General features: G+C 39.5%; 1 protein-coding gene and 1 pseudogene across 2 annotated transcripts in view; one reads left to right on the forward strand and one right to left on the reverse strand.

The window, feature by feature from the left end:
* The window catches only part of ACACA (acetyl-CoA carboxylase alpha), a 214412-nt gene that overhangs the window by 183173 nt on the left and 17488 nt on the right, over positions 1–13751 (reverse strand). For both annotated transcript variants that reach the window (XM_068978814.1, XM_068978813.1), the window contains exons 2-7: positions 12252–12384; positions 10230–10368; positions 6032–6141; positions 4678–4759; positions 3611–3709; positions 1901–2007 (exon numbers count right to left, since the gene is read on the reverse strand). In XM_068978814.1, coding sequence (XP_068834915.1) covers positions 1901–2007; positions 3611–3709; positions 4678–4759; positions 6032–6141; positions 10230–10368; positions 12252–12384 — 670 coding nt within the window. The remainder of the gene's footprint in view (positions 1–1900; positions 2008–3610; positions 3710–4677; positions 4760–6031; positions 6142–10229; positions 10369–12251; positions 12385–13751) is intronic.
* On the forward strand, positions 3337–3445 carry LOC138084928 (U6atac minor spliceosomal RNA; annotated as a pseudogene).

The following is a 13751-nucleotide window of genomic DNA, read 5'->3' on the forward strand; positions in this document are numbered from 1 at the left end:
AAGTCAAGATATACATATTTATTAGATTGCTATGCTATTATTAAAAGGTCTGAGGTAGCCTTTACATGTAATAATATGGAAGATATCCATATTGTAGCTAAGACAAAAAGCAGATTGGGGAAAAGTTAACCAAAAGTTTAAAATAACTGAGTCATTCCTTTGTTGAAACATTCCAGTCTTATACAGTTTACATTATAAAAACATCTAAAAAAGGTGTCACCAGAAAAAGATCATTTCAAATTTTAATTTTTGTCAATAGTTTTAGGCATGAAAATCCTTCATAGTCCCATTTCTTCTAAATTCTCTTAACTTCTATGCTTACAAGCAAAATCAGCATGAACTCAGTCCCTGGGTGATAAATGATTAAAGAAGCAGGCACAAATGTGGGAAAGACAAAACACAGAAGCCCACATGATATAAGAGCAAGGCAGGCCTTTAAAATACATACGTAAGTTCTAGACAAAGGTCATCCATTTAAAGAAAAATTTTAATGCCATGAGGAAAATTCTTATATATAGGAAGAAGAAATCTTGGATTATAAAAATTATATATATGGTAAGACCCTAATTTTATAACTATCATAATAGTTATAGTTATGGGAACCTATTAATAAAGACTGTCATTAAATGAATCTATGAACCAAAATAGGCTGGCAAAAATTTTATGTTTATAATTATAACAAGGAAAAAAAGGAATTTTAACTGATAAGCAATATAGCTAATTCCCTACAAAGGGTTTCTACTCTTGCAAATTATAGCAAATAGAATATACATCAGCAATTCAATTAGAAATATTAATTCTTCCTATTAAGGAGGTTACAGGATGCTTAACTTGAAATGCAAGCAACAGGGCAAAATCAGTCGAACATTCAGTGTTCCTCTTGAATTTATTGCAGATGAGTCAAACATGAGTAGCTGCTTTTCTAAAATAGCTCTTTGATCATCTCCCTGGTGGCATAACTGACACTTCCAACTAGTCAAAAAGTGAAAGGAAAAAGAACTGGAGGGGACTGTGAAGGAAAGAAAAAATAATGTTGAAGAAAACATCTCCTTTTGCTTTGGTGCATGTTTCTACATGGACAGACAATAATTAGAAGAACAGTTTCACCCTCTATCACCTCCCTCCCTCACTCCTCTCCAAAGGAAAAAGAATGAACTCTGATCTGTCAGTTTGGAAGGAGAAACTGAGCATGTATAGCTCAGCCTTTTCCCCTCTGAGATCAGCCCACTACACAGCACACATGTTCTTTCTCAGCTCTCAGTCATACAATAAACCGAATGGCAAGAGCCGTCTCTGTGATTACTCACCTTGCCAGTAACCAGTGAGTGACCCTGCTTAACTGACGTTCACTTTACGAATCTGATTGCTGCTGCACAGTTAAGACATTTTCATCACCATATCTGTTCGTATTAAAGCTGACATTTTGATCTCTGTCTGCCAGGGTTCTTGGCTAACTCCACCATACATACACACACACACACACACACAGAGACACACATACACACACACAGACACACACACACGGTTCTTGGTTCTGAACTCAAGCAAGACAAAAAAGCGGTTTGCCCCTACTCAAGCGGGGCAAAAAAGTGGTTTGCCTCTAACTCCACCAAACACACACTCTTAACAGGTGGTGGAGAAAGAATCAGGACCTCCTTAAAGCTATGATTTAACCACCTAAGAAGTGTTCTGTCCAGGTGAGTAGCTTGCTTCAAAACAAATTTAAATTGTTTTTGTGAAACGTAGGTCACTTCCTCAGTCTATTACATAAACTACATCTCCTGGTCTTACAACCCTAACACTATCATGGATATATACCATAAACCAGGCTCCAAATCCCCATATTTGGGACTATAATTGGTCCGTTGAACATGATCATGCCCCAGAGTTAGTAACCTACCTTCAGCCCATCATCCACATCCTTCACATAACCTTTTTCATATAGTTCCTGAGGAACATTTAAAATTCGTTTTGAAAAATCATTTTCGTGCCAGTCCACACAAAGACCTGCAATAGATAACAGTGACTTAAAAGCAGCTACAAGAATTTCTGTTCTTGTAGATTTTCTTCTTACACCTTCTTTAAAATGCTTTCGTATTTATTCAAACTTGAGGGTAGATGTGAGAAAGAAGAATATCATAAAACCCTGATCAATCCTTGGAGTTAGCAGGATTTACCTAATATCAAGATCTGGCCACTTGGGTTCTGATGCTGGAAAAAGTCAACAGAGATAATAGGCAGCAACTTAAAAAAAAAAAAAAAACGCAAGGACCTGCATACAAGACAAACAAACAAAAAAAGCATGCCAGACTTCTCACAGAAACTCAGCAAGCAAAGTGTCTTCGATTTGTGTGTTCAGGCCTGCTCCAGGGCCAGAGGTCTGAGAAATAATTCAATCTTTATGAGCCCTTGGAAATGGAAATGGCGGTTTTATTGGCCTCAGCAGAGTCATGACTCCAAGCTTCCTGACTGTCCCTGTACCCAGCCACAAGAGGAATGGTACAGCCTCTCCATTCAAACAAAAACAAACTCAACCTTTTATTTTAAACTGTTTGACCCAGCAGGTCTGGAAAGAATACTGCAATTCCCCTGGAGAGCTAGAGTAACAAGAGTTCAAACCTGTTCAGACTCAAGACAAGGGTAGTTCCCATTTGTAAGAGATTTTAGTGTGTGTCTGCTCCCTATGCTTGAGGACCGAAAAACAGAAGTTCATAATACTGTCAGCTCTAATAATCCACATGGCACTCTTTAAGGGATCTGTCAAGAAAAAATCATTTTTAGAAAAAATTCAGGCTTCTGCATGCTTGGAAAAAAGGTTGATTATTGACCTCAGTTTTCAGGGCAAATGAGTGGTTGAATGGTATTAAACAGGCAAAACAAACCGTCAACAGATTGTGGGCTCACATTAAGAAAATACTGGCCAAAAAAGAATAAATACATGGATCCGTATGACTGAATCACTTTATTGTACACCTGAAACTAACATAACATTGTTAATCAACTATACGCCAATATAAAAATTTTCAAAATATAAAGACTGAATAAACAAAAAGAAAGAAAGAAAATACTGGCAGGCAGATATCTGAGTAAGTGGATTTTAGCTTTTTCTTAGTGATTTCAGTCATCGTCCAGGCAAGTTCAAAGGCCTATTCCACCTAAGAAGACCATCTCTGAGGAAGATCCTAGCCTAGGAAGATCTATCCTAGCATAGATCTGAATCCACAGAAGCAGATGAATTTTCTCAGAGTTTTTCCAAATTAAGTCCCAAGATCATTTACATTACCGTTTAGCATCTCTGAACCTAGTACAAAATTTACATTCTTAAGACATGATAGAATGCTGTATGAAAGGAGCAAAGGTTAGCACTCCCCTTGACAAAGATGGAAGAGGCTCTTGGGCCTGACAACACGCATATGCTTAAGACATGACAGAATCATAGATATAGCAATTAAGCCAGGAGATACAAGCTACCAATCAATCAACTTGGATTCTATTTCTTGTCAAATATTTAATACATTTTAAAGCAGGCTTAAGCCCCCAGCCACAGTCCTAAATACCCTACTGAGCTTTTCTGCACTTTAAGATATAAACAAGAAATAAAATTTCTTACCACTGCCACTCCATGGAAGAGTTGGGATACCAGCAGTTTGAGCCACTATGGAAGATGCAATCTTATCCCCCAAAGCCCACATGGCTTGGCTTGGAGGACCTAAAACCAAAACAAGAAAAGAATCCTGACTGTAACATTTTGGCCTCGTTTCTTTCCCAAGTATTTTGTCTTTCATATAATTGTTTTTGTATTTGTCTTGTATCCCCCACATTGCATATTATCCATATCAGAAACTTGATTACAGGCACTAGTTTTGGCTCATCTTTGTATCCTTTATAGAACCTAATGTAGCGAATTTTTACACACAGGGAGAATTCAATATATGAAAATATATGCTGAATTAAATCCCTGACAAATCATCCTTCATGATCCAACTCTACCAGATTAACAAAGTCATCTTCTCTTTTTTTTATGATTATCCTGAAACAAGGACAATAAAGTTTTGGGGTTCAAGTCAAAATATTATACTCTCCTTGGACTTAGGGAAACCCCAAAGGAAGATTTATCATTAATAGGCTTTACAAAGCATAATCATCATTGTTGAGACAAAGACAGAAACACCGTTATATAACCTTGATTTTTCTCTCTCTATAGGAGAGCAGAAAAGTCAGAAAAAATAACCCTCACTTACAGGAATATAACCTATATGCTTAAATGTGAAGGTATCGATTCATATTTAAGGGCACACTGCCAGGGTAGCCTAAGAATTCAATCATCTTTTCTACATAAAAATAGGTCCTTTCTCCACATGTTTTCTTAAGGTTAATGACAAAGTTTTTAAAGGCCAGTGTTCTGGATATCAGAGCCTCCTCCATATCTCATAGAAAAGAACCCAGGGACAGAACACAATCAAGATACAAAATGTAAGAAGTGATAATGGTAGGAAAAAAAGAAAACGAAGAAGGTTACTCTCAGAGTTACTGACTGATGAAAAATAAAAGTCCAGTACGTGATGAAAAAAGCCTAGTATGTGTTAAACAGAAGAAAAGCAAAATATAGAGAGGGAATATGGACCAAAATGACAGAGAGAAACGGAAAAACAGGAAGAGTACGTCAGAAAGGCTTACCCATGAAGGCGATGCCATTTTTCAAAAGAAGTTCTGGGAGCTTGGGATTCTCAGAAGCATGACCCCAGCCAGCCCAAACTGCCTACAAGGGAACACAATATGATTCATTCTTAAAATTCACAGTAAAAAGAACACGATTCAACTGTATTCCTTTCTAACCAAGACTGGCCGTTCTTCATGAGGTACAATAGCGCCATAGCAGCCTAATGCTTAATTCAGATTTTATGCCTGATTCTTGGTCAACTTTTTACAGAACAACAATAAGCAGTCGACTGTGGTAAAACCTCTGAAAACATCAAAAACAAGTTGAAATTGATGTTAAGATCCAGCTGGTATTGTTGCTCTTCAGGAAAGTCAGTTCACAGCCTTTCAACTACACTCTACAGAGCCTCTTCTAGAAATGCTGGTTTTCTTTTGTAGATTGCATTATTTTGGCCACCCAACTCCACCTTTATATCCAGTGGTTATCCTGCCAAACAAATCTCAAGTTTTTCCCTCTTTGGGCTTTAAGACACTTACCCTAAACTCTCTGCAACAATGTGATAGAGAAGAAAAAACCTCCTTCTACACTACTGTATTCTAGACTAAGAGTATTTCATTGGAAATAGGTAACTTTCACTTACTGTGAGGTTTGAAGGTGAAATGGATAGAATAATCTCTGAAAGACCCTTACAAACCTCTTGTTTAGATTATGTTTACTTCATGGTGACTCATTCCACTCTTCTCATCTTTCTTTTCCCTCTCTGTATATACCAATATAAAGGCTCTTATCAAGGTTCGGAAAAGGTACTTTATATAAAATTAAAATTTCTTCACTGGCCAACCCCTTGTGCCTAACTGTAAAATGGTTGAATTTGGCACAGGGAACGCTTCTCAATAATCTATAATGACCTATATGGGGAAAGAATCTAAAAAACAGTGGAAGGCCTGAACAAAAGGCCAGACACTGTAAAACTCTTAGAGAAAAACACAGAACACGCTTTGACACAAATTGCAGCAGGATCTTTTTTGACCCGCCTCCTAGAGTAATGAAAATAAAAATAAAAAATTAACAAATGGGACCTAATCAAACTTAAAAGCTTCTGCACAGCAAAGGAAACCATAAGCAAGGTGAAAGGACAATTTTCAGAATGGGAGAAAATATTTGCAAATGAAGCAACTGACATAAAACTGAGAATATGTTTTATTCTCCAAAACATAAACATAATAGTGGATATATGTCTATGGATACCTGATTCACTTCGCTGTACAGCAGAAACTAACACAACATTTTAAATCAAACATACTCCAATAAAAAAAAATTTTTTTTTTAAAGGCTGAATTTGGTTTTCAAGGAGATGCTGGCATATCTTACTTGCACTGGGATCCTTCTAGCAATGTCAAGAATTAACTCCACATTTGCATAGTTGTTGTTGTTGGGGCCTCCTGGCACTGGCACGTAGTGATCTGCCATCTTAATGTATTCTGGAAACACAAGCACATTAACAATAATTACATTTATTTTCAGAAATGTAACATCAGAGCAAAAACTACACAAAAGACAGGTACCATCTTATGTAAGCATGGGACAAACTACATTCGTGGGATAACTTCCAGAACCATTCCTTTGGAGGCTCTTTGTTAAGGTCACAGGCACTAAAATGGGATAATCTCACAGTGAGGAAGCTCTGACACTAAGCAGCAGTTCTCAAACACTTCACTGTGTGAGCTTTTTGACGAGTCATTATGATCTCTATATTAAGGAGGATGTGTCATTGAGAGGCCCATTATTCTGCTCGGAGATAAAGTTCTATGACACCTTTCATCTTTAACTTGCACTATATTCTGAGAAGGCCCCTTTCCTGATACAAAGCCAGGACAAAATGAGGAAACCGGGGAGAGACTGGAGGGTTTGTAGACTTGCTAAACAGGAAAGGTGAGTTACAGGAGTCTGTCAAGTGCTTGAAAAACATTTGTTTATCTGAAATGTTCAGGATACTATGAATTTGAAAGATACTTAAAAAGCTACCTTCTTTCCTTCCTTATTTTTTTGGGGAGGGGCACAGTATCCCCTTTCAAATCTGTCACCTGATGGTTCTTCCTTTTCTGGAGGAAGTAATTGTGCCAGAGCAGCTATAATGTAAAGACTGTACTAAGCTCTTTATATACATTACTTCATTTAATACTCAATAATCCTTTTTATAATAGGTATTATGAGCATCCAGTTTATAGGGAATTATGTCTTAGAGCAGTTAAATAATTTGCTCAAGGTCCATCTCCACCATATATTTTAAAAAGATTCTTGTGGGGGGTGGGAGTTGGTTGCTGTGCTAGGTCTTTGTTGCTGCATGCCGGCTTTTCCCAGTTGCAGGCACTGGGGTTACTCTTCATGGCAGTGCGCAGGCTTCTCATTGAGGTGGCTTTTTTCGCTGCAGAGCAAAGGTTCCAGGCGTGCGGGCTTCAGTAGCTAAGGCTCCCTGGCTGAGTAGCTGCGGAGCCTGGGCTTAGTTGCTCCATGGCGTATGGAATTTTCCCAGACCAGGGAAGGAACCCGTGTCCCTTGAAAGATCCCACAAGCTGCAGAGCAATTCCAAGCCTGTGTGCCACAATTATTAAGCTGGTGCTCTGAAGCCTGGGAATTGCAACTACCAAAGCCCACGAGCTCCAGAGCCTGTGCTCTGCAACAAGAGAAGCCACACAGTGAGAAGACTGTGCACCGCAAGAGAGAGTAGCCCCTGATCACCAGGAGAGAAAAGCCTGCGCAGCAACGAAGACCTAGCACAGCCAAAAATAGAAATGAATGAATAAAGTGTTTCGAAAAAGTATAGAGCCCATCTCACGGGAGACTTTCCCTTGCTGGCTTGTAGGAAGCAGGAAGTCATCTGGGGACGGCCCACATGGCAAGGAGCCAAGAGCAGGCTCTAGCCAACAACCAGTGACACATTCAGGCCCTCAGTCCGACAGCCCGCAGAGAGCTGAGTGCTGCGAGCAACCACGTGAGCTTGAAGGCAGATCCATCCCAGGCTGAGCCTCAGATGGGACGGCAGCCCCACTCAAACACTGGTGGCGGCCTGATAACCGGAAGTCGAAGGCCCAGCTATAGAAACTGTGAGATAAGAAATGTCCCCTGCCGCTTTTTTTTGGAGGGATACTTGCCATATGGTAATACAGTATTTTATTTATTCTGTCCATTGGTAACTACTATTTGATAACATTTAAAATATTAATAGAACTTAATCTAAGAGAAGTTCAACTTACATCAGTTTTTTTGCATCTCAATACTGGATATTAAAATTATGATGGTCGAAATTTTATGTCAAAAATTTATAGTGGATGTTTGACATTAGTTGTTTACATACAGTTCAGTTTTTGGTAGAAAATGGTTTTTACTTCAACTAATAGGAATATCTCTTAATGCTGGGATGGCCTCTTCATATTTCTTCTGCTATTGATTTTTGGCAGTTATCTGTCACTGTATGAATGGAGCTGAGTGGAGAGGTATTCATCATGCTTATTCCAAATAAGAGCGTGTAACCAATTACTACAGGAATGAGGTGCAATTGTCCAATATTTTTGAGGCCAACAGGTTAAGCATAAGGAGTTTAGCCAAGATTCAGAAATTAAAGCCCACATATCACATGAAGCCAAACTCAGAGTCTAAAACCTTGCCAGTCATCATATCCTCCAGTATTACCCTCCACAAACAGATCTTTCAAGTTGCTACCTGAATCATCCAATTATTTACACATATATTTTAAAGGTATCTATCGTTTAGATAAGATACATGCTGAAATATTTACAGATGCAATAAATATTTGCTTTAGAAATTATGCTTGGAGGAGAAAGGAGGTGCAAGTATAGCTGAAAGAAGTTGATTTTGGATAACAGATAGATGGGAAGGAGTTCATTATGCTCTTCCACATTTGAACTGTGAAAAACAACAACCAATTCACTTAAAATGCAAATCTTTAATGTCTGATATACAGGCAGACACAGACACACACACACATACCTAAAAAGATAAAGTTCATGCTTTTAAGGATGAAAAACAAGACCATCCTTGACAAATACTAGATCATGTCTAGATCTTGTCAGATAGATAAGCTATCTGCAGTTTCCAGATAACCCCTGTGTCACACCTTCAAATATTTGCATATATGTTCTTTCTGCCTGTAATACCCTTGTCTTCCCCCTAACTGCTTCACTAACTCTTACTCATTCTTGGGTAGACATAACCACTTTCAGAAAGCTCTCTTAACTCTGTTAACTCCTCTTAACTCTTAACCCAAGAGCAGGGACCAGAGTTAAGATGTCTCATTTCTGTGTTCTCATAGCACCCTGTACATATTCCTATAGCTCTTACCTCAGTGCATTGACATTATTCATTTCCTAGAGCAAGATCACAGCTTATTAAACTGTGGGTCTCCATGCTCACTGAGTGAATGAGTACATGAATTAATAGGAGTACCAAATAGAAATAAGGAAAAAGAAATCATGCAAGGTAGCTGACATTTATTACAGACAATTTCTTCATTACAACTATCCAGTGAAACAGACAGGACTTTCCTTGTACAGATACAAGACTGCAGCTCAAAGATGTTGAAGGATCAACCTAAATGAACAACATCTGCTTTCCGATCAACTGGTGCCTTCTCTTTCTCTAAAGATAATATAATAACCCTTACTGCCTTAGGAATAGTCTTAATATCATTATCTCCATACAGAGAGTACATATAAAGACCAAAACGAGTTTTAAAAGACAACTCTTTAAAGACACAGGTTTGATCCCTGGTTCAGGAAGATACCACATGACACGGAGTGACTAAGTCCACGCGCCACTAAGTTCAGGTACGCTAGAAGCCGAGAACTGCAACTACGGAGCCTACACACCCTAGAGCCCGTGCTCTGCAACAAGAGAAGCCGCTGCAATGAGAAGCCCACACACCACAACTGCAGTGGCCCCCGCTTGCCACAACTAAGGAGAAGCCCACGCAGCAATGAAGACCCCGTGCAGCCGAAGATAGACAAATAAACAAATAAAATTGTTATTCTTTTAAGTATGAAGCTGAAGTACTAGCTACCATCTTTCAGCTATACCAACAGTCTACAATAACCTACCACTCTCAGATGGGGGGTCATCTAAGCAGAGAGAATATGCAGAAGAGCCTACAGAGTAAAACTTACCTGGGTCCTAAGAGGTCTCTATCCCCAGGAGGAGGGGAAAAAAGAATCTTAACACTGAAATTCTCTAAAATTCAATGCAGTTCAGAAGGGAAATGGCACTTCCTTCCAAGCCTTTCTACTTACACATGCTATAAGAATGTGACTTAGCAAATAACACTGAAAGCCCAATCAACACTTTGGTTAAATTAACACCTATTTTTACTTAGAAACAAGAGTTTATGTTGAGGCCACATAGAGTACAATCCTGGTCTATGCCTATTATTGACACTTTTTAAAAGACAAGTCCTTGGGTTTGGGAATCCCCCAAGTTAACATCCTCTTCCTTAACGGTTGCGCCCTTCAATGTTTTATGTCTGAGGATGAGGCTTTCTTAATGTTTAATAACTTACCCGCATTGGCTTTCAGGTCTTCAGGTGTGACCATGACAACAAATCGGATCGCACGCTCATTTCGAAACATCTCATAAGACCACCGGCGGATGGATCTCATGCATTTCACAGCTGCAATGCCATTGTTGGCAATGAGAACCTGGGAGAGTTGGGGGATGGGAATTGCAAAGAAAAGTGGAAAAGGCAGGCAAAGGTGGAGGAAAAGACAAGAAGACATTTTTGTAAATCTTTCTCTGAAAAGCCAGAGTTTCAACTAGGAATCTGTATAGCTGGTCTAGGCAAGTAAGAACCAACTCCTGCATGGTCAAGGGATATTTTAAGATGTTAGCAAAGCAAATACTTCAATGCTGTTGTTGTTTAGTCGCTAAGTTGTGTACGACTCTTACGACCCCATGGAATGTAGCCCACAAGGTTCCATTGTCCATGGGATTTCCCACGCAAGAAATATTGGAGTGAGTTGCCATCTCCTTCCCCAGGGGATCTTCCCTGTCCAGGGATCAAACCTGGGTCTCCTGCACTGCAGTGGATTCTTTACCACTGAGTCACCTGGAAAGTCCAAAATATGTGCCAGCTAAAACCTACTTCTCTCTTAGTTCATTTCCTGAAGGGAAAAATCAGTTACTCAAATCTTATAAGTTGAAAGAGACTCACAGACTTAGAGAACAAACTTATGGTTGCCGGCGGAGGGGAGGGATAGTTAGGGAATTTGGGATGGACATGGACACACTGCCATATTTTAAATGGATAATCAACAAGGACCTACTGCACAGCACAAGGACCTCTGCTCAATGTTATGTGGCAGCCTGGAAGGAAGGGGAGCTTGAGGGAGAATGGATACATGTCTAAGCATGGCAGAGTCCCTTCCCTGTTCACCTAAAACTATCACAACATGGTTAACTGGCTACATCCCAACACAAAATAAAAAGTGTAAAAAAATAAAGAAGGCTACTTAAAAAAAAAAAATCTCGTGAGTCTGTGAATTATTCTACCATTCATACTAGTAGGGCAGAGAAGAAACAAACTTTAGGGGGAAGATGGATATCAAATAAGGCTAGGGGAAGTTTTTTTAACAGTGTAGTGTCACCCACTATTCTCTGCTGTAATGAAATAAGGCACAGTGCCCCGAACATGTATAAGAACCCCTACACCGACTATCACCTCTCTCCAGATTTCAGACTCCAAATCCCTTAGAACTGTAGAGAAACTGCCCCGGAAAGAATGGTCACAAGAAAAAGAGTACAGGATCAGTGATCCTGAGACTGCTCTGTTAAACAAACCTTTCACCTCCTCACATGCAATCATGACCCTCAGGATAACAGAGGTGAGGAGACACGTAATCTATCCTCATTGGAAGACTAATGGAAGTATGCCGCTAAAGCAATACTTTTAGGAGTGGGAATACAGGTCCCCACCCTTTAAACTTTTAATCACTGTAAGCTACTGCAACCAAGTCAATCTCTCAGCTCTTACACGATGAGGATAAAAGTGACTCAGATTTGCTCACATTTCAAAATACTTATAATCACTTTAAGTATTTCATGTGGTATATACCCTCTCAATATCTCAAATTTCTGGTGGGATCCATAAGTTACAGTGTATCAAAGTTGTTTAAGCCTTCTGTTCTGAAACTCTCTCCACTCCTTTAGCTCTAAATCCCAATTCAATGACAATGACCTCCCCATCACCACCCCACAAGCTAATCAATTTCTCATACCCTCTCATATCAGTGTAGCCCACCTCTAGGAAAACCTCGAAATCTTTCTAAAAGCAACTTATGGGCACTGCTTCAACTTCTTACTGAGTTACGATTAAATTATCAGTGGTAAATACATATTTCAGAAAATAGTGAAATTATTTAATCATTTAACTTAATTATTTAATAAAGCTAGGGAGGCAGAAAGGATAGTCTGCACAGTCTCAGAAATTCAAGCCACATGCCAGTTTCAAGCAAATCTAGACTACAAATCGAGGCATTAAATCTCATGGGCTTTTGAAAAAATAATTGAGCAGGTTGTAACTTACCTTCTCAATCACTTTATTCCCACCAAAACGAGTAACAAATTCTGCTGGAGAGGCTACAGTGAAATCTCGCTGTGAGTCTATTTTCTTTCGGTCTCGACCTTGCTTGACTAGGTGCAAACCAGACATGCTGGATCTGTAAAAACAGAGAAATCACGAAAGTCTACAGATGAGATTTCTTCACATCATCTGTCTCCCCTGGAGACCTGCTTTTCACTGCCCAGACTTGAAAGTGTACTTCCTACTGCAACTGCATGCTGGCAGACCACGCAGTTTTTAAATAGAAGAGAGAAAAAGAAAATGATCGCTGCTTGCGAAAATTCCAGGGGGGGAGTAAAGAAGTGCTCCTGAAGAATAAAAGGCAGTATTAAGGTTTACCAACAGACGCCATCAGAGAGAGAGGCTAAGAATAGACTTAAATGAGACAGTATGCTGCTGCTGCTGCTGCTGCTAAGTCGCTTCAGTCGTGTCCGACTCTGTGCGACCCCATAGACGGCAGCCCACCAGGCTCCTCTGTCCCTAGGATTAATAATATTAATAGACTCAGAGAGACTGTTAAAACTAAAAAATAGAAAGTTAGGCAGCCTGCTTCTGAACTATGATTCTGACACACAGAGGACCTTCACCTCTGTTACCTCTAGCCTCCGTCTTTCTTACTAGCTATAACTCCACATTTTTAACTGGCTACTAAACATTTTAGTTGGGTATTCCATAGATGTTTCAAAATCAACAACTCCAAAAATAATTTATTTATGAGGCAGCATTAAAAAACAAATTTCATTGATCTTAAGATACCACACTTTTTTTTTTAGCTTTTTAAAATCTCTGAAATTGCTATGTATCTTACAACTGATGGTGTGCTTTATTTAAGTGGCAGAATTTCTTTTTCTCGTGGTACATACAATAATGGTGCCTCTAACAATTAATGGTGCTTTAAATTATATTGGAGAAGGAAATGGCAACCCACTCCAGTATTCTTGCCTGGAGAATCCCATGGACGGAGGAGCCTGGTAGGCTACAGTCCCTGGGGTTGCAGAGTCGGACACGACAGGGCGACTTCACTTTCACTTTCACTTTCTTAAATTATATAGCAGGGGAAACAGCATAAGCCTCCGTTTAAATTCCAGATCTTCACCAAATAACCTTGCTAAGCTTCACTTTTTTTTGATAAAATATGCATGGTATTGGGACTTCCCTGGTGGTCCAGTGGGTTAAGAATCCACCTGCCAATGTAGGGGATACAGGTTAGACCCTTGGTCAAGGAACGAAGATCCCACATGCCGCGAGGCAACTAAGCCTACAAGTGGCAACTACCAAGCCCGTACACTGTAGAGTCTATGCTCTGCAACAAGAGAAGCCACTGCAATGAGAAGCCAGAACAGCCCCTGCTTGCCGCAGCTAGAGGAAATCTGCATGCAGCAACAAAGCCCCAGCTCAGTCAAAAATAAACAAGAAGAAAGGAGGTGCACAACATTCGTACACACAGACACACACACACAGTCC

Source organism: Capricornis sumatraensis, chromosome 8 (genome assembly GCF_032405125.1).
Source record: "Capricornis sumatraensis isolate serow.1 chromosome 8, serow.2, whole genome shotgun sequence".
NCBI lineage: Eukaryota > Metazoa > Chordata > Mammalia > Artiodactyla > Bovidae > Capricornis > Capricornis sumatraensis.